General features: G+C 39.6%; 2 protein-coding genes across 2 annotated transcripts; one reads left to right on the top strand and one right to left on the bottom strand.

Annotated features, from left to right (window-relative positions):
- Nucleotides 1-437: 437 nt before the first annotated feature.
- Nucleotides 438-19,589, bottom strand: pkd1l2a (polycystic kidney disease 1 like 2a). The gene is made up of 42 exons (XM_010791528.1): nt 19,496-19,589; nt 17,727-17,901; nt 16,935-17,093; nt 16,659-16,847; nt 15,996-16,106; nt 15,541-15,688; nt 15,192-15,421; nt 14,690-15,100; nt 14,143-14,270; nt 13,909-14,047; nt 13,006-13,204; nt 12,807-12,918; nt 12,574-12,715; nt 12,163-12,375; nt 11,593-11,735; nt 11,134-11,313; nt 10,921-11,058; nt 10,421-10,567; nt 10,217-10,341; nt 10,002-10,122; nt 9,396-9,524; nt 9,088-9,313; nt 8,751-8,941; nt 8,428-8,658; nt 7,953-8,054; nt 7,682-7,860; nt 7,449-7,595; nt 7,148-7,347; nt 6,468-6,694; nt 6,169-6,385; nt 5,380-5,852; nt 4,686-4,782; nt 4,464-4,604; nt 4,199-4,384; nt 3,258-3,588; nt 2,812-2,945; nt 2,587-2,714; nt 2,344-2,504; nt 1,427-1,637; nt 1,207-1,308; nt 989-1,120; nt 438-874 (listed from the first exon to the last, which is right to left on the bottom strand). Exons 3-42 carry the CDS (start codon nt 17,038-17,040, stop codon nt 704-706), a joined length of 7,098 nt encoding a protein of 2,365 aa, XP_010789830.1. The 5' UTR covers nt 17,041-17,093; nt 17,727-17,901; nt 19,496-19,589; the 3' UTR covers nt 438-703.
- On the top strand, nt 19,231-20,597 carry bola3 (bolA family member 3). The gene is made up of 4 exons (XM_010791529.1): nt 19,231-19,419; nt 19,522-19,651; nt 19,790-19,878; nt 20,071-20,597. Exons 1-4 carry the CDS (start codon nt 19,351-19,353, stop codon nt 20,134-20,136), a joined length of 354 nt encoding a protein of 117 aa, XP_010789831.1. The 5' UTR covers nt 19,231-19,350; the 3' UTR covers nt 20,137-20,597.
- The last annotated feature ends 98 nt before the right edge of the window (nt 20,598-20,695 follow it).

Genomic DNA, 20,695 nt, shown 5'->3' with positions numbered 1-20,695 from the left:
AAACAAGATCAACAACAATGGTTGATATTGGTTGATAATGATAATTGGACATACTTCATAATAGTAAAGTATGTTTCATTGCAATTAAGCGCCACAGGTCCTCAAGCAACAGACTGAAATGGTAAAAGGTCATTAAACCGCACCTTCCAATAAATATCAAGTGCTTAGTAATGTTTATGGTTCACAGATCTCTAGATCATATTACACATTAATATCTATTTTGACTATATACATACAGCTAAATGGTGTCTTGTTGAATCTGATAACACCTAAAGGTAGTGGCATTGTATTCCTGAACTTAAATGTTTGTATCGTTTCTGTTTTAAGCAGCCACCTTTTGTTTGTGAGCGCTAGGTTGTAAGATATATCTCTTACTCATAATAGGGATTGAGCACTGGTATATATTACTTGGATTTATTTAAATATAATGTTTCAATATATATCCATGATGGAATATTTTATGGAGTAAATCATATTGTACAATAATTTGTCACAAAACCAAAAATGCATTAGCTTAACAACATATTCTATAGGCTAAATACAGTGCCTCAGTGCATTACAAGAGGATCGTCTTCAGTTCCTACTTTTACCAGAGTGACAGATCTGCAGCAGTAGAGAGAAATACTTATAATTTGTAAACTTGCATTGGTAAATATAAAGCAGTGAATGCAAAAACTGAAGCAAAGCATTATCTACAAGCATGTCAACCATTACACATATTCCCAGAAGAAATCGTGGAGAGTCCATTTTGTGGAGCAGATGAAACTACTGGCCTCTCAGAGAGGCCGTCGCCACCTGGTTTCTTAGATTTCAGTCCAAACAAACTGAAGAGTTTCATCAACATCAGGTCCACAATCTCCTCCTCTTCGGATGGCTGGAAGAACATTGAGTAATATGCATAACTCAATCAGAATCAAGTAATTTGTAATGGATAGATTATTTGAGACTATGTGTGCAATACGACAATACGTCAGACTCAGTCAGTTACCTTGTGATGGATCTGCTCTTGAGTGAATGCCACCAGAATTACAGAGATGAACAGGTTCAGCACCACAAAGGTCATGAACACAATGCAGGAGCCAATGAGGAAAGCTCCAAGCACTGGATTGTAATCCAGAACCTGCAGGATCAGAAGGAAGACATACACTAAAGAAGGTTCGGCTGTCCAAATCTGCTGTGCTACAATTGTTATAGTCTCGTACTGACCTCTTCATAGTTAAAAATGCCAAGCTGCAGGCTGACCATGGTCTGCGCAGAATCCATCAGAGTTCGATAGGAGTAAAGCTTCCAGCCATACATCAGGTTAGACTGAAAAAAAGAAATCTGTGTGAATGAAAAGTTCTATTTCGCTGATACAACAGAAAGAAATGCAGTGGCTCCAGCTGCATGTTGATATGTTGATGTTATAGTGCGGGAAACAGCTCACAGCAATAGAGTAGGCCATGAACATGATCGTCATGACCACCAGAAAGCCTGAGATATCAGTCCAGGCTCGCTGCAGGGTGGCTGTGATCATGTGCAGCTTTGGGTTCAGTCTCAACAGGTGCCACAGTTTGACTGTAGCCAGCAGTACCAGGAAGGCAATCAGATACCCCAGCACCGCATCCGCCTTGGCTGTCTCATGGAAACTGGCATATCTGGAGACAGCGTGGGAGCACAGAGCGTTGTACTGCATTTAATATGGATTGAGGAAATAATAGCTGACAAACTAATGCACTAATATTTAGTGATAGGAATTGTAATTCAATTTACAAATTCTCTGTGTACATTTTAATTTCTAAAGGTTCAAATGGGTATTATCACTGAGCATTTGTCAGATTATAAAAAAAACTAATATGTAGACAGCTACAAATTGCAAAATGAGCTGAGCTTTCACTAGCTTAACGGTGAATGGACTGTATTTATATAAAAGCTTTATGCAGTCTTTATGACCCCTCAAAGCGCTTTACTTCTACAAGCCATCATTCACACAGAGCAAAGTGGCACTTGCTCAAGGTACAGTAGCTAACATTCACAGCTACCACCTGCATAGCATATACTCTAAAAACTGTTTGCAAGCTCCTCAAGTATTTCAATGCATATGTTTTGAGCCTACAAAATGTTCAGGTTTTATGTCAGTGATTCCCAGTATTTATCTGAACAGAGTAAAGAAAGCAAAATGATTGTGAAATAGTAAAACTTTACCCGTATTACTACTGTATTACAGAGGGGGGGTGCTGTTAACTACATGATAGACATACACAAATGGAAATGAAAATTAAATAAGCAATACTTATTGTTCATACCAATGTTAAGAGACCTTGAGTATTTACTTGCATGGATTGTGTTAAATATATTGCTTACTGGTCTTTGTTGTTCTGGTAGTAGTCCATGTCCCGGTTTCCCAGTAAAGTCCTCTTGATGAAGACGGACAGCGCGCTCCAGCTGAGGATGATGATGGCCAATTCCAGCAGGTTCAACTTACTCTTGAGATAAGTCCATCTCTGCTGCTTCATCAGCTTTCCCTGTCAGGAGGAGAGGAGTTTATGTGAGAAGCATTTATTATTACTATTGATGTTAGTAAACTCTAGTTATATGAGTCCATACCTGGATAAACATGTAATAGAAGATGAAGAGGAAGTAAATGGCTTCAGAGGCCATGACAAAGATGTGAAGGCCGCCGGTCGACTGGTAAAGGCGCACGCTCTGAAGCTCACTGCGAAACTGGAAAGCTCCTGGAGGAAATACAAAGAGACCGACAACATGAGTCTTATAACAGCAAAGAGAGTTTCTGTGCAGATCACAAACAGAAGCTGGACATGGACTACGTACCCAAAGCTGTGGTCTCCAGCATGAGAGTGACAATGCAGAAGAGGTTGACGTTGGCATTGTACACGGTGAACTCAACAAAGACCGCTTGAGTGTACACATCAAACCAGGTGTTGTCATAAAGGTACTGAAGGGATCTACAGAAACAACATTATTAAATTATATGATAAGGGCAAGCGTGGCACAATTGAGTTGTATATAACTATCAACAAGAAAACATGTGAAATTCATTTTAGGTTAGGAGAACAATAAATAATGCAGGTTTTCTAATTATTGTATGTCGAAAAAGCAAAAATTCCAAAGACTTAAGGAGCTTGAACTTTCAACGTTTTGACATGAATTTAATGTCATCAACTAATCAATGTGTAGACTCATTGTTTCAGTTATCATCTGCCTGTCATTGGTTTAAAGTAATTGTCAGTGTGCTCTTCATATATCACGCATTATACCTGCTGGAATTTTGTAAATCTGGCCCCAGATCCACCACAAACCCTCCTCCTCTGTAGAGCATCACATTGCCCCAGATGGGGTAGGCCCTCAGTTTTCTCTGGGACTGGTAGGTCCAAGGGCTCTGAAGGTTCAGCGAGGTGTTATCCCCCTCAGAGCGGCTCCATCCTGGATCGTAGGAGCCCATGTCCTCCATCTCCCAGGAGTACAGAGCGTGACAGTCCGGCACAGACTTCTGCATGGAGGGAGCCACATGGCAGGAGTTTGGAAGCACCCTCACCTGGCGAAGACGAGCGTTACCCACCAGCTTGGAGTTTCCATCTGTGATAAATCCTGTGAAAGATTATTAGGTAACAAGAATAAAGACAGTTAATGAAAACTCATAAAAAACGTTTTGTATATAAAACATATTTTTATGTGTCAACGTTTAGTTTGGGTTATACTTAATCCATATTTTGAACTACACCAGGCCTTTTTACATTGTTACGATACCTTAAGACATAAATATACTGTTGACATAATGAAGTATATGTATTAGAGTAGGAAGGAACAAAGGCACATGCAAGAGTTGAAGTTCACACAATACAAATGTGTATTATATCTTATATTTGAAAATAATATTTTAACAGCAAAAAGAACAATGAGGTGATAATTGTAAATGTTCATACAGGGCTTAAGTTTAAATGTGAAATATTCAGAAATCCCTCAATACCGGCCTATTATTTCCTTGTATTTTCAATACAAGGAACAAAGCTACTGTAACATCAGGTAACCAAAGCCAAAATGAAACAAAGGCTGATATGAGCTACGTGTATAAATACCAAATGATGACAGCCTAATCTTTTACATGTGTTTACATTTTATAATAAGTCGACAAACAAAGATATGCAAATGTTAAAGGTGAATCGTTTGAATACAGTTAATAAGGTAACAACACACTGACCTGGGTACTCTCCAAACAAGTTGCTCAGCAGAGTTGTGTTGGCCCAGTCGAACACATCCCGAATGCTCATACTCTCTGAAATCCCTTTGCTGAAGCTCTGTCGAATGTGCTGGGTCAGAAAGTAAGCGTTGGGGTCCCTCTGACCGTACGCCACCAGGAGCAACATCCACATGAATCCCATGTAGGCTGCATCACAAACATCTCACATCAGCATCTTAAAACCTATTACATTGCCTCCTATATTGTTTGAAAGTGGTTCTCTTACCAAGAATCTCTCTTACGAGGGCGAAGACTTTCTGTTCTTTAATCATGTTGTTTCTGATCTTCTCAATGTCAGTAGGAGGAGGCGGCTGATAGAAACTGCATGTGCTGTCTCTTCTTGCTGCACGCACTGCATCGGGATCATCTAAGAGAGGGATGTTGTACTATATGTTTTTTATTCCACACAAAACAATGCAAAGAACAATAAAAACTGTAAAATACGAACCTGGGTTTCTCAGATTGTCCTCTAACTGAGGCTCTCCGTACTCTTCCTGGTCCACTTTCTTCAGGACAAGAGCGAAGAAAGCAGCAAATCCAAGAACCTGTGAAGGCAGTTCAGAATGTATGACTAGATCATAATGTGTATGTATCATAAATGCAGACTACAGTACATCTGTGGAGGACCCAGAAAGCCCAATTTTTATAAAGCAATTCCTTTATTGATGTTATATCTAATACAATTCCTTAAAATATATATTTGACAATTGAATAGATGTAATAGATAACATATTTTAAAACATTTCTAAAGATACTTATAGAACCCAAATATGTTTAAAACCTAATCAAATCATTTATTAAATCATTTATTTATTTGTCCTTTATCAGAGTTTTTTTTTTTAGATTTGACTCCATTAGTCTTTTGGTTTGCTTTAATTTGACCTTTATCTCAGATAACTAAAATGTGTCTTTCACTGTTTCAGCGTTAATTTAAACGACATGAGAATATATTAAATTGATTGATTTATTAAATCATTTAATTGGCTTTAAGTTTATCTGTTTAGTAACATCTCATTATCACAAAACAATCTGGTCTGTTGTTAAAACAGACCAAGCTCACTTATTGAATGACTTTTTAAACATTTGCAAAACTAACTATATTATCCTTGTTTGTTCGGATCTTCAGCTGTATTGTTGCTCACCTTCAGCGGCTGAGTAATAAAGAGACTCTCAAAGAAAGAGACCAACATGGAGATTAGCCAGCTGATGGAGCGGTCCTTCCCGTACGTCAGCCCGTACATCATGGTGAAGTATCCTGACACGCTGCTGGTTGCGATCACCAGAATCCAGCCAATAAACACAAACCACCACGGCAGCCCTCCTTGGGATCGCTTCTTGGTGGAGTCTCCGTTGATGCTCTCATCAGGACTAAGGCTGCCGTCCAGCTGTTCTCCTTCCAGGTCAGACGAGGGGAGGTGGTACTCCAGGAGACCCTTCATCCCCTGAACTTGCTGCATGGCTCGGTTGAAGCTGTCTGGGTTGGGAAAGCGAGACGGACCCAGCAAACCCAGCTCCTTCTCAACATGACGCAGCTGCTTGTACAGGTACCGACTGTTGTTGCTCTTCTTCTGAACCCCTTCTGAAGTCCTCTCAGGGCTCCCACACACACTGTTTTCTGTCCATGCAAAAATGTGTGTTAGTCCGTCAAGATTTCAAATGCATCATGCCAATATGTGTCATTCAGAGTAAACGTTTTTTATGGATAAAGAGATAGACACATTTTAACAATGCACATTCAGAGCCATTGGGTTTTCTTTTAAGAGATTTCTTTGAGGTTGTTGCATTTTTTTTTAGATATGTATAGATTCCTTTAGCTTTTTGAATATCCCTAATATATGAAATGCCAAATATGTATCCTCCAAATGGACCAGCCGGTCAAAATGTGAAACACAAGATATGAAGAAAGTTGTAAAGGTCACGTTGCTGTTTACCTTGTAGATTAACTGCTCGTAAACTGAGAATCATAGAGCGATCCCTTTTAGAGGCCTCAGTGTAGAAGTCTCCATCAGCACGGTTCTGCTGCCGTATGATGTTCTCCACCAGAGATAGCAGCGTGTTGATGTCCGTCTGATATCCAGGCCGGAGCTCCAGGTGAGGCAGAGGACTCTTCATGGCCTTAGAGAGTGACTGAGCAATTCTCTTTATATCCTGATGAAGAAACCAAAAAGAAAGCACTTTAAACACTTGGACATGGAGAACAGATGAGTAATTATGCCCTATATTACCTTACCTTGATCACAGTATCTGGTGTGATGTCCTTCAACTCTTTCTGAGGGGAAGACGTCTCTTTGGGAGAAACCCGACCAGTCTTTCCTTGTTTAGATGTGTCCGTCTTGGCGCCCTTCTCTCGAAGACGAGTGTTTCTGAAGATACTCACGATCAGGAGATTAATGGGAAACATGATGATTGAACTTTGAATGCCAATCATAACCTGTTGCCAGGTGAACTCGATGTGACCTGCAAAGTTAAGTGTTAATTTAGATTTCATAAAGGATTTGATCTTCATTAGGTATTTATTTGTTTGACTCTGGGAAGGCTATTCTACGCAATCCAGTTGTAATGTAATACCTAATGTAATATTACATTACATTACATTTAGCTGACGCTTTTATCCAAAGCGACTTACAATTACAAATTACAGGGACATTCTCCCTGGAGTAACTAAGGGCTAAGTGCCTTACTCAAGGGCACACTAGTGGTGGTGTTCCAGGCGGGACACAACCTTCCGATCTTCAGCCCACCTCACTATCCATTAGACCACCACTACCCCTATAATACCTAATGTAGTATTATTATTCAATGAACCTCCCCTGAAAATATTTAGACCCCCCAAGGGGCGGCCTGCCTTCCATTTTAAAAACTGAATTTAAGAGCCTTGAAAGCTTTGACATTTGAGGTTTTGTAACCTACCCAGGTCCATAGTCTGCTCAGAGGGGTCAGTGGGGATGCCCCAAAACATAATGCTGGTCAGCATGGTGCACAGCAGCAGGGAAAAACAGCAGGACACTCGCTGAACACGAGTGAAAGTGCTGCAGGGAGGCCGACTAATGACAGAGAACCAGATGTGGCCGTCCCTAAAATCCTTGGCTGTCTTCATAAAGAACAGGTTACTAAAAAGATAAATGGGAAAAAAGGAAAAGTGGATTCAGAAATAATGAACCACCTCAGATTCCTTGGTAATGTGTTGAATCAGATCCATTTCCGGTCTTACCTAAACTGCTTCAAATCCATCTCGGTTGCTACTGGGAACACTTTATCAAGAGAGCACTCTCCCACATCTACAGCCAGCCAGGAGTTACACAGGAAGTGCCATTTCTGACCATTCTCCAGATCCTGCACCGTCACTTTGTTGACATACCTACATTACATACAAATAATTATTGTGTGTGCCTAAAATGAAGCTTCCCATGTAATCATCACCATGTCTCATGCTCTAGGCCGTACCATGCAGGATGAGCTCCTGAGTTGTCGTGCCACAGCCTGATACTCTGCAGATCTCCGAGTGAAAAGTGTGTTGTCAGCAGGAACATGTCCCCCCCACCCCTCTCAAACACTGGCTTTTCATGGTCCGTCAGGTGGTGTGGGTCACTTTCTCCCTCTGTGCCCAGCAGGGTTATCGTCACCTACAAACAAAAATAGGTAAATGGAGTTGTCAGTATCATAAATAATGTGCAACAGAAGCACAATTTTGTTTGTGTCAACAGGCATTACTGACCTGAGAGGAGGTGGATGCACCATGCCGATGCCCTGTGCTGATATTCAGCATGTAACGGTACTCTGCCAAGGGGTCATTATCCTCCAGTACTGTTATCTTGACCTGCAAGTGAGTGTGAAGTCACATTAATGAGCAAATTCAATGACATGTTATACATCATTAAATGTAAGATAAATAAAACATTGAAATACATTTAAATCACAGACTTGCTATTTTAGTTATTTTAATGTGAGTGCATTTTGTAAATCAGAGCAGGTTGTTACTCTGTAGAACAAGGTTTAATGCAAAAAACACACCCAGTTTACATAGAACTGAGATGTCTTAAAATCAGTTTTAAAGGGGTTTTCTACCATGGTGCTAATACTTTGAGAGTATAATTTTGTATGTGTAGGCAACAGTCTAAATTAGTCCTCCCAAATGGTCTGCCATTTCAAATCTAAAATATAAAGTGTGGAAAGTCTTTGATTAGAATCACCTTAGCTGAGTCCTGGATGTCTTTCCTGCGTGCCCACACAACCACCAAGAAATAAGCAGCAAAGATTGCCCCCACAAAACACACCACCACAGGATTGGTGGTGAATGTAGCAAACAGTTCTGCAGTACGTGAGACATCCACCAAGTTGGGCATGACAAAGAAAGAGCTGCCAAAGAAAGTTAAGTGGTTACAGAGACACTGGGTGACCAGAGGCGTGGTGAGAGGACCGACCTGCAGGAAAAACAAAAACTTGGCTGTTAAACTTCAGGGATCACTTTTTAAAGATATTGATGAAACCACTGCGGATGTGTGTTTTTTCTTACCCTGCAGCCATCTTCATTCCAAGAAGTGTCAGTTTCATTCCAGTATTTGCACTGGGCTGCGATGGAAATGACAGTGACTGTGGCGTTGATGGATTTTACGCCTGGCTCAATAATGGGCTTCATGACCAGGTAGTGCTCTCCGACTTCTCCTCCTCTGTCTTTGGGACTCAGCACCCAGGTGTATTTTTCCTCTATGTTCAAATACAGAAAACACACATGGAGGCACATATGTACATATTCAGCATATTATCTCATTATGATCTCAAATATAGATTAAAATTGTATTTAGGCAATATACTTTACGCTGTAAAAAGTATATATGGAAGCCTAATGTTACCTTCTTTGGCATTCTCTAGAGGGAACTGGGTCTTGGCTATATAATTCTCATTATTTGGATAATCTTTAAATCCCAGGAATATCACGAAGGAGATGTTTTCCGACGGCTCCATTTTTAGCACCAGTGTAACATCCGGAGAGGGAACGTCAATTATTAGTGTGCTGTAATTGGCCAGGTCTAGTACTGTGCTGTTCTCCTGCCCAACGTCAAGCCTTGGTAGGAGAATCTAAAAACCAAGAAAACAAATTAGTCTGAACAATTATTCAGTCACCATGAATAAAGAAAAGCAACTCAAAAACAAACATTACCTCTATCTCGTCGGGTAAATTCTCTACAGGAATGACAGTGCCGTTCACTCTGGTGAGAGAGACAGACCCAACAGTTCCTGTGATGTTTCCCCCCTTCCAAGAATATGGGTTCTTCTCAAAACTCATCATCTGGAAAGAGCAGGACACTGATATTTTTTCATATGTAGAACATTTCTAAGCAGACCTGATCCCACTATTGTTTATGTACACTTTCCTACACACAAAATGGCTCAGTCTTTTTATTTTGGTTCCACAGTTGTACTGTAGGTGTCAGTGTTATCAGATATTAATAACGTTTTGAGATACAATTCCTCCTTCCTCGACTGTATTTAGCTTTGAGAAATTACACGTTTTGGCCCAAAAGAGTGCAAGCATTAAAGAAAAAAAGAAGATTTGTAAGGAATGCAAACAATTATGTCATTGTTTTTGAGGAACAAACCTTCATTTTTAACTGAGCCGTACTTATGGATTCTCCCTATTAAGGAAAAGCCCCCTGCTGTCCAAATGCAGTATATACATATTTCTACCACACTTTAGTAGGGCAGCAATAGACATAACAAATATCAGGCTATAACAGCATATGCCCTTCACACTGCACACACTCACTCTGACATCCACTGGCTCCTCTGGAGAGACAATATGAGCAGGCAGTTTCGGGAAGGAAAATCTGGAGGAGCTGTTCTTCTGGACATTTATGTCCTGCAAATTCATCTTTTCTGAAGACACTCTGTGGGAAACAGCATCAGAAATATCTTTGTTATTACAGCAAACCCTAGTTTATTTTTAAGTACTAGCTTGTTCATCTGTCAGTCATCTCTTACCTGTTTACATACACACTGATCTGACCAGATTCAATGATGGCAGGGTCTCCATTCAGCTTTTTATTATTCAGCAAAGCACTTTGAACATTTCCTATCCCAGTAAGAAGAAAATCTGAGACTTTTTTCTGTGGGAAACAAATGGTATGTTGTTTGGTATGTGGAAAAACAGATATTAAGAAATATCAGTGACAGTTTTGTTCTTACATTGGACGAAACATTCAAAATATTACTGGCTGCTTCGACTATTGGTGTAGCCGCCTGCACGACTTCTCCGTCATCTCCGTCCTCCTGATTAACACTGATGGTGTTGAGTGAGAAGCTGAGGTCTGCCAACAATGAACCTGCTTCTTCCTGAAGAGGAAGTACAGCAACAGATCAGATACAGTAGATATGTAGACAATTTTTAAAAGAGATGACGGACATGTATCATACTACGATCCACACATTTATGAATGAAATTAGTATCCAAACATCATATTACTTCTAAGTTCACTTAAGTTGAAACAGGCAGTTAAGAAATAAAATGCTTTTAAATACTGTCCAGCATCCTGAACCAAAAGTTATACATTTCTTTTTTTTCTTCATTTGTTCTTGTGTGCCAGTAACTCAGATTTAAGCCTTCATTTACAAAGTCTTTAAAAAAAAGGACTGTCTATACTGCATTTCCATATTGATTACCAGAAATGTTATCTACTGTACTGTACTTGAGCAGCGGGTGTGAGCTCGTCTGGCCTCTGGGTGAGTCCGGCCACAGCCCTGGCCGTCACTTGCACTTCCTGAGTCGTGTTGCTGGGTGAGTCCAGCAGTACTTTGGTCATTTTTGTCAGCATTTGCTTCCTTAGCTGAAAGAAGGAGATGCTGATTAACTCTCAGTGCAACGACAACATCCATTTTCATCATCAACTGCATTCTGTTACCTCCGTCCTTGCATCCTTATGATCTTTGTCGTCCTCTGTGTTCAGCATATCAGAAACTGAAGTGAATATTTGTCCGAGTGCCTCTCCAGAGAGAAGACCCTGCTGCTCTAAGTGACTCAGCGAATCCTCCACTGCAGACCGGAGTGCCTCCACAGACTTACTGGAGCTGCTTTTACGTACCTTGAGGAATATAAACAGTGACTGATTTTATTGGCCCGCAACTGTGAAGCTCACTGAGACAAACTCAATGACATCTTTACCTCTATTAATATCACCATTATTATTAGTTTTATTAGGACATGGACAGCACATTTCTCTTATCCTCCAATGACATACATCACACTCCACAATACTACCATCTCATCTGAGTTATGGGACTGTATCTGTATGTTTCTGTAAACTATCTGTGAAATCACATCTTCTCTTTCTTACATTAATCATTAATGATAGATGACAAACCTGAGTGGAGACAGTTGTGGTGGCTTTCTCGTACTCATTTTTCACAGTCACCACAACAGACAGACTGTAATTGTTGTTGGTATCTCCGAGAGGCAGGAAGACAGATTTAACCTCATTTGCATTACTGCAGCGTAGATGTTTTCCTTGAAGACAAAAGATGCCATTAAGTAAAACTGTTGTAATTAATTCTCCATTATGTATATGTTTGCTCAATGACAAAAGCATTACAATTCTCCACATGTCATTATTTTCAGAGCAGAACTGTTCTTTCAAAGGTCAGCTTTTCTCATCAAGCTTTCTTCGACATTTGTTTGTATATGTGGGAGTTTTTAAGTTACTCTGCTTTCAATAATATGTTGTGTTTATATGGTTTGATACCAAAATATATTTATTACATTGTTAAAAGAATACTCCCATTGTACTCATTGTACAGAATCTATCTATCTCTCGAGAATCTATAAATCTGTAAACGCACAACCCAAGTTGCTCTTTTAAATGTTCCTTCATAACAGAGTTGTTTTTGTAGTTTGAACATTAATTCAATCAAGAGGCTACAGTGCATCTTCTCACCTGTGTCTGTTTTGAAGCAATACAAACAACCTGTGGAGCAGAAAGAGCTTGCTTGGCAGGTGATGTCAAAAGCATCAAGAACAGTTCCTGACCCTGGAGAGATGCTACATGATGGGGGGCTGAGCTCTGCAGGAGCATCAGTGGCAGCTGGTTCAGTTGGCTCAGGACCGGGTACTGGAAGAGTGTACTTGGCAAAACCTGGCTCATTCTGACCTGCAGAGAAAATTAATAAATACAGATTTTATAAACCAATGTACTTTCTTTCTTAAATCAACACTTTATATTAGCTTCCCAATAGTCATTTGTAGTTTTAAACAAAGCACTGGGTTTCAAAAGGCCCAAAAACCTTTAAAACCTACAATTTGATTTGCTGAAAAGAACCTTATGACTGATTATGGGATGTGAACGCACCATAAGCAATTACACTGATGTTGTGTGAAGTCTCCCTTGAAACCTTCAGATGTTGGCTGTGCACAACATATTCAGTGATTCCCTCCTGCCTCTCAATAGGTGGCTTTCTTCCCGCTTCAGAGTAACATGTTTCGAGGTCATCCTGAGAAAAGGTGGTCATTTATGGTCAATTTACACATTCATTTCTTATGCCACAGTTAAAAAAATCTATTGTATTGCTGTTCCAGACTTACTGTCGCAGGTTTTGGGTCCTCAATATACCAAACTACATCTGGGCAGGTTGTCACACACCTCAGTCTGAGGCTTACATTGTCATTGACATTTAATGAAGCGCAATCATCACAACTGCAAGAATGAAAGTAAATATATGAATGCAGTTGCCGAAAACCTGGAAACGTGAGCTTTTTCCTGTTATTCTTTTCCCTTTTTTACCTTATGGTGACATCTTTGAATTCTTTTGGAGCCACAGTAATGCACTTTGAAGCTGATGCAAAATCAACCCATTCCCTGAACCAGGTGGTCCTCCTCACAGTTAAAGTGTAATTGAAGAAATCAAAGGGATTCGGAAGGCAATCTTTTTCAATAACATGAGTTTCATCCTTTGTTTTGGTTTTGCATTTGCAGTTTCCTTCTGTATTGAAAGAAGCAGAAGTATAGTTTTAAAATAGCACTTCAACAATAAAAAGATGACAAATATCATAAATCACACAGTATCATTACAGCATATTATTTCCATTAAGGGAAGGAGAAAGTTACCAAGTACTTCACCAATAACTGCAATCTCTGAAACTACCATACCATTAACCATGCAATACCTGTGTGATACAGTGTGTGCGTTTAAATGATGGTCTCCTAGCTATTTGGAGGTTCTGAGTTAGTTGTAAACATGTAAACATCAGATCCTGGCTTAAAAAACCTGGATAAAAAGGTGTCTTCTTGGTTAGGTTAAACCACAATTGCTAGTTAAGTGTGTTAACAAAAACCAGAAAAATCTTTGAATCCAGAAGAAATGGCAGGTTTCTGATTATTTAGTTAATTAAAGAATGTAAGAATGATTTATACTGAAATTAAACTGAAAGTCTGACACCAGAAAGGCTGAAATGAAAGTAAAAGTTGAATACTGATGACGACAATTTGTATTGGCACTAACATAATCACATGAGCCAAATTTAGCTAGGTAAAATTGCCATCGGGGACCACACAGCCACACACTTTAATTATGGTTCAATTATCATTTAATATTAGCCAAGTCAGAATCAGAAACAGGTTTATTGCCAGATAGGTTAACACGAGGAATTTGACTTGGTGAAGTGGTTGAACAATGGTCATACTTACTACATTTCCATTCAAATGTCAGTCCTTTGCTGGACACTGATTCAGTTCCAGTCGCACTCAGTGTGACACTCTGAGAGTAGTCAACCACAGTGTCCGGAGCAGCAGTTATTTTCAAATCATTTGTACTCACACTACCTGTCTGTAAATGAAAACAGAGTCAGAGTCATTGTGCTGTCACAGAAACACTTTAAACATATGCATATATTAATATTGTTTAATAACAATGTCCTATACCCCGTTTTCTTGTTTATGTGGGGTGGAGTCAGAATAATTCAGGCAAGCCCGGACAATGTTCTCCAAGTCCACTTCCACATCAGAATCAGAGAAGGCATTCATGGCTCGTACCTTCACCTTCAACAGCCCTTCAGCAAAATACTTTTTAGTTAAAAGCATTGAATATATGGTTTATTGCTTTCATTTAACTCTCATCCTACCAACATGTTGATCAAACAAGGACTACTAACTGGGGACAACAATTATAAGAAACAACCACCATAGCATAATATTAATTCTTTTTTTTCAAAGCGTTAGCAATAATGAAGTTAATGTGATCCAAGCAGTTTCAATTGGATACTTTTAACTTCCTCGATCCCATGAAAATGCACTAATAAAACAGAAACAGAAAACATTGATATCAAGTCATTAGAAACAAGTTAATTGACGGAGTCATTGAAAGTTGGAATGAAAGAATAAATCAGCTGTAAGATATGAACAAATATATAGTCATAGGTTAATTATCATACAGCTGATTTATACATGCTGTACTGTAAATAGCATCTACCTTCAAGTGGGCTGGTGAACGTATAAGCTTGTAAGCTGCCATTGAGCATGTCTCTTGTCTCGGAGAGCGTGTCCCTGGCTCCAGTCAGAGTGAAGAGCAGCTCCACAGGGGCTCCTCGCTCCACCGAAACACCAATGATGAGATCAGTAGAGTCAGGACATTCGTCGTCCTCTGCTATCACCGAGGCCTCCAGGCCTTCAATGGGCTCCAGCAGACACAGCCCCAGATCAGTGGTCAGTGCGTGGGCTGTGACCCTGTTAGAGGCAGTCAGAGTCAGGTTGTGGCAGCCCGGTCCAAGCTTCTCCACCAAACCTGCACTCAGCGTCATGTTGTGGGGTTCCATCCCTCTCTCCGCAGACGAGTTTGCAACCAGATGGCCTTCATGTTGGATTGAGTAGGAAACATTTGTACCTATTTACAGGGGGAAAAGGGGATCAATTTATTCTGCATTCTGGTGATTTGTCAGAGCATTTATCCCCTACACAGTGTTAGACAGACTCACCCGCTGTCACTATCACCTGGATCTTCACAGGCCTGCCATTGAGAGCGTTGCATTTAGTGCCATCTGTTGACATATTTCTGCTAAAGCACTTAATGACACCCACATCTTTAACAGGCTCCTGAATGGTTATCGCTTTTTGAGCTGTAACACGGTAATCTTTGGTAGTGCACTCCACAACGACCATGAAAACACCAGGTTGGTTGAATGTATGCATCACAGTGCTCTCCATCCTACAAGACAGGTAAAGCACAAGCACAAATACAGTTAAATGCACCTATAAAGTTAATGAATAAAAATATTGAATATCTTTTTATTTATATTTATCTGGTTCAATGCAAGTCTTGCTCACTCTTCTGGGCTGTATGGATCAATATTGTGGCCATCTCCAGCATTCAGTGTGCATGTGAGGTTTCCCTGAAAAGGATGAAGGAGCCACTTCACAGTGATGGGGACATTATCAAAGACGGCCGCCAGCTTGCTCAACAACAAGTGAAGCCCTGAGAGAAAATCACATTGTTAAATTGTACCATGAAACATTGCTTCAGAAAAGTGTGTCCAAATATCACAAGCCTGACATTTTAACCACTAGTATGGGGTCAACACCTGTTGTTTCAGTAAAACAGCGCAGGACACTTACATTGACTCTGCTAAAAACACCAGCGAGGCAATTATTTGAAATGTATTGGTAGGTTATATGGCTAAAGCTAGGCTTATGTTATTACATTTGCTCCTTCTAATAATGATCATAAGTCATAGTTAAGAGATATAAAGTGTAGTCTTTGTATAGTAGACGTAAAATCTGACCATGTTTGCAGGTGTACTCTAAAGACAGGTAACTTCCCAGCGCAGGACATGGTTCACCAAAAGAGCTCAGATCCACTGGAACCTGGCACGCCTGCAGTCCTTGGCAATTAGCTGGAATGACACATAAATTAATGAAATGAAATTGTTTTGCAGATTATCTTTCAATCATACTTATTTAGAGGGCTTGGAAATATTGTTTTGGTAGGTAAGCATGACACTTGTAATGTTCATCCTATTAAATGTAAATAAACATACATGTGTAGTGATGGATTTACAACAGTGAAAGACACCCATTTTTTGCATCGTAATTGCATGAAGTCCTCCAGCATAAGTAATGCTAGACTGATATAAATCTGAATGTAAATATACTTTAAAGTCCATGTTTTCAGCGCCTAGGGGGGGATTTGCCTAATATCTTTTCTCTTGAGTGTGATCCTTTAGTCTGTACTCACACGGCAATGATCGCTTTTGTGTTTGACGCAAAACATGAAACCAAAACATAATTTATGGGGATTTTCTTATAGCCGCTTTAACAAAGCCCAAAATGTTCCCAAAGCTGCCTGCCATCACAGCTGATGTGTTTGCAGAGCAGAAAAAAAGGACAGTTCCCACATTTATAATTCATGTTAACGAAAATAAAAACTTTTATGTCATTGATAATACCTTTTACAGAATCCGTCATATCTATCCAGCTGCACTCTTCCTGGGAGGATGTGGGTGAGGCAGCAGGGTTTAATCGGCAGTAGTGAATTGTTTTTCGACCATAGAAGCTGTCATCTATCTCTACAAGATGACCCGAACCACATTGTACTGTTGCATTCTGTCCATCACAGGCAATAGATCTCCCAGAATCTAAAGAAAGAAAGAAAGAAGGCATTTTAAGGGAGCAAACAAAACATGAGTATAATACTATTTGTTGATTTACTTATGATTGTATACCAAACTGGCAAATGAAGTTGAGTTCCTGGCTGCAGTTTCCTGCCGCTTCCCACTGAAAACCTGACTGTTTTAGGATATGTCCACAGGCTGCGTCTGCATCTGGCATGTTCACCCAGTTACTATAGCTGACATCTGAGCCATCCAACCAGGCAAGGGAACCTGGGAAAGAAAGAAAATACCATTTGATTTGATAAAGAAACTATTTTTAATTTAGCTATTTAGGCTCAAATGCTGTAAAATAGGTTATCCCCAAAGATGTTTAACACAAGGTTGTTTCCCTTATCTGTACCTATTGTTAAGGTAATTGTTACGATGCAATTTAGGGATCGTAAAACAACCAAGCAATAGATTGAGCCGTTGACAGGATGAATAAGGGGGAAAGGATATAAAGACACATTTGTAAATCAGACCACTTGACAGGCAGCCTTTTGAAACGTTTAAATGAATGACGAACATATCTTAGTACACCAGCTGCAGGAGGGAGATATCAGAATGTGTCTTCTAACAAATGTCAGTAAACAAACACATTACAGATCTATACAATGGACATGCCAGCTGACCAATGAGATAGCAGCAGAGGTGGTAATCTTCATTACTGACATTATTCGATACAATCATTGATCACAGGGATTCAAATGTGTTGTTCAGTGACAACAAGTATTTATAAATAGTAGTTAGAGAAACTGAAGAGTTAAAAAAAAAAAAAAAATGTATATAAAAAATGTATATAATGCCATTAGAAGCCATGCAGTGCCAACGTTTGTCCCCCCTCACTCCCTAATGCCCTCTCACCATCGGTGGCAGCAGAGTCGATCGTGAGGTTTGGAGCGGCAGGTGCCAACCCGAGCCACCATTCCTTCTCCGGGTCCAGGTGCTTCTGGAGGAACTGCTGGGTTTCATCATTTAGGATGAAGGCTAGGTGTCCTCCGCCTCGCTCACACCACCCCTGGGAGCTGAGGAAGGATCGCTGCATACCCACAAACTCATAGCATGAGCCGTCAAAGCCCTCCTGGGATTCTGGGCAGGATAGAGCTTCTCTATCCTCCTGAGCATAGCAAGTGATGAAGAGTAGCATTGAAGTCAGAGTGGGGAAACTGGTGCTTTCCATCTCTGCAGCCTTGCACTGCTCAGACTCGTTGGCAACATCATGGCTTTAAAGGGTACTGACGTCCCCAGTTGGCACTTTGGGATGATTTGTGACATTACAATTGCTTCCTTACTGGCTGTCCAGCTTTGTGATGCTCCCATTATTCTTGTGTGTAAACAAGGCTCAGACCTGTATTGAAAGGGGGCCAAAGCTCCCTGTCAACAGTCACTGATTACTTCTCTGCCTCCATTAATGTAGGGCTCCACAACCTGCAGAGGGAGATAAGCTTCTCTTTCATACCTGATCCTAACATGAAAATGTCAACCTGAAGTTTAAAGGAAGCCAGGGGTTTCAATAGCCTGATGTGTTCGTAGTGATGTGTAAAATGGTAAGGTATTAGCCTTAACTCTTACATGGTGTTAAATTATTAACTTAAACAAATATACATTAATGTAAATATAAACGTTATGAAGAATTCTCCTCTGTGGAAGATTAGTAGAGCATTTACATGGCAGACAGAAACAGATGTTATTAATAACAAAACAACAACTGCATTTGATTTAGGTATGCCAGCTGCAATGTTCTGGGACAGATGTTTTCCCAGAAGACATTTTGAAAAGAAATGGCAGGAAAAGCAAAGGTGTAAATGAACAAATATCATTGCTGATTTGACAACAGTTTCAGCTTCAGGGGCCTGTTGTTGTACCGTTATTCGCTTACCGGAAAAAAATTCCAACTGTGTTTTATCTCATATGATAACTGAAATTCTTTGCAGAGAAAGATCTACGTTTAAATTATTATAAAATTACGTTTTAATAGCCTACTAGCACCTTTGCCTCCAATGTGCTTATTTCAGAGATCATTAGATTCCATATAGCCTACACAATTGTAATTAGATTATTTATGAATATTTAGAGTTAACCTGAATATTTGTATATGAAATGTCAAGAATAACATTTCAATGTTATGCCTTTTAATGGCTCATAATGATACACCGTCTACGAAACAGAAAACTATTATGTGATTAGAAAGGATTAACATTTTCCAAAAAAAAAATTTTTTTAAAACAATAAACAATATAATATACATATCTTAGAGGGTTTTAATTTTAATGAAATGTTAGTGAGTCCAAATTAAATTAACGTGTATAATCAAACATCTCTGAGCATTTTTTTTGAAGGTTTTAGGTTTTAATCTCAAACCGACTCACCCGGATGTCTGACGTCATAATTGTGAGACGATGCTCTCTCCGACGAGGGCATGACTTTTTGAATAAGCACAGTAGATTGAATAAACGTCCCGGGATTATACTGACGCTATATCTTTACAATGTTGGCCCTTAAACGGAGCTTGAGCGGAACTATGCTCTCTGCTCTGCGGGTGTTTCACACTAACCAAGTAAATACACTTCTCTGCAGTTTAGACCTGTTATGCTAGCAGCAGAAAGCTAAAGTTGACGTAGCTCTTCGCTCACCGTCGTTTGTTCTCCTGCCTCCACAGGTTTTTGTTGTGTCCGGCCATGTGCAGCAGAGATGTGTTTCCACACAGACAGACGGAGAGGCCCGGATCGTTAACATACTGAAGGAGAAGTTTCCATCGGCCGCATCGCTTAAAGTTGTGGATATATCAGGTAAACAGACACCTGTCACGTGACTGGCTGCACGTTTCTGCCTGAACCCTATTCCAGATGTTCAAGTCAATTTTTTTAGACATGTGTACAACATACTGAAATTAAAGTGTTGTTTGTGTGATATTGTGCTGTTTTTAGGTGGTTGTGGGGCCATGTATGAGATCCATATAGAGTCGAGTGAGTTTAAAGGAAAAAGGACCATCCAACAACACAAATTAGTCAATGAGGTAAATCATAAAAAATAACATCAGCCCTTGTGACATATTATGCAGTCCGATATTTGTTGTATCTTTGACTCTTGTCCATATCTGTCTGTCAAAAATGCCCTTGAAGTTCTCAAGATTATCCTTTGATGTTTATTGAAGTTTATACTTGTGGTTCCATGTTACTCATCAGCTGTTGTGTTTTGTTCTCCACAGGCCCTTAAGGAAGAGATTCAAGGAATGCATGGACTGCGAATATTCACTGATGTTCCAAAACATTAGAGAAAGTCCTTTCCACTGTTGACCTCTTCCTTTGTTCATCAACTGTATACCAAATGTACTATTTTAGAGGATATTGTGTAGTAAGTGAAATCTATAATAATGTTTAATGTGTGCAGGGAAGCAGAGGGGCACATATTAAGAATGTGACATTTGTAATATATCAGATTACACTAAATCATCCTTTTTTAAGATTGCTATCTTCTACTCTCAAGATAATATATAAAACTGGTGAATACTACAGAACGCACAAAACAACTTGATCAAATACTTGTAAGATGTGAAGTAATGTAGGTTTCTTTGTCTTCTCAGGGTTGATAATATTGATGGTGTGATGATAAGCATGGAAACAAGTATACATATAACCGTTCCAAGCATTAAAGAGTTAGGCTACTACAGACCCTTTTTTTAAGCAGTATTTTTCAATTTTAAATTGACAAAAACTGATCATTGAATTGTACATAGACATTGTATCCACACAACATAATAAAAGCAGCACCTTTCCTCCAAACACTTATTCCTTTTATTATATTTGCAAAAGTTATAGACGCTGCATACGATA

The sequence above is a fragment of the Notothenia coriiceps genome, unplaced genomic scaffold (genome assembly GCF_000735185.1).
Source record: "Notothenia coriiceps isolate Sejong01 unplaced genomic scaffold, NC01 NC01_scaffold00035484, whole genome shotgun sequence".
Lineage (NCBI taxonomy): Eukaryota > Metazoa > Chordata > Actinopteri > Perciformes > Nototheniidae > Notothenia > Notothenia coriiceps.
This window is presented reverse-complemented; position numbering and strand designations above follow the sequence as displayed.

Excerpts from the sequence above, each read along its gene's own strand:
- pkd1l2a (XM_010791528.1), bottom strand. The coding sequence starts at position 17,040 with ATGCCAGATGCAGACGCAGCCTGTGGACATATCCTAAAACAGTCAGGT. Across the intron at positions 14,271-14,689 it reads GTTCACCAGCCCACTTGAAG|GGCTGTTGAAGGTGAAGGTA; the intron begins GTAGATGCTATT and ends ATTTTGCTGAAG. Across the intron at positions 10,568-10,920 it reads AGCTCACACCCGCTGCTCAA|GAAGAAGCAGGTTCATTGTT; the intron begins GTACAGTACAGT and ends CTTCCTCTTCAG.
- bola3 (XM_010791529.1), top strand. The coding sequence starts at position 19,351 with ATGTTGGCCCTTAAACGGAGCTTGAGCGGAACTATGCTCTCTGCTCTG. Across the intron at positions 19,420-19,521 it reads GGGTGTTTCACACTAACCAA|GTTTTTGTTGTGTCCGGCCA; the intron begins GTAAATACACTT and ends CTGCCTCCACAG. Across the intron at positions 19,652-19,789 it reads TAAAGTTGTGGATATATCAG|GTGGTTGTGGGGCCATGTAT; the intron begins GTAAACAGACAC and ends TGCTGTTTTTAG.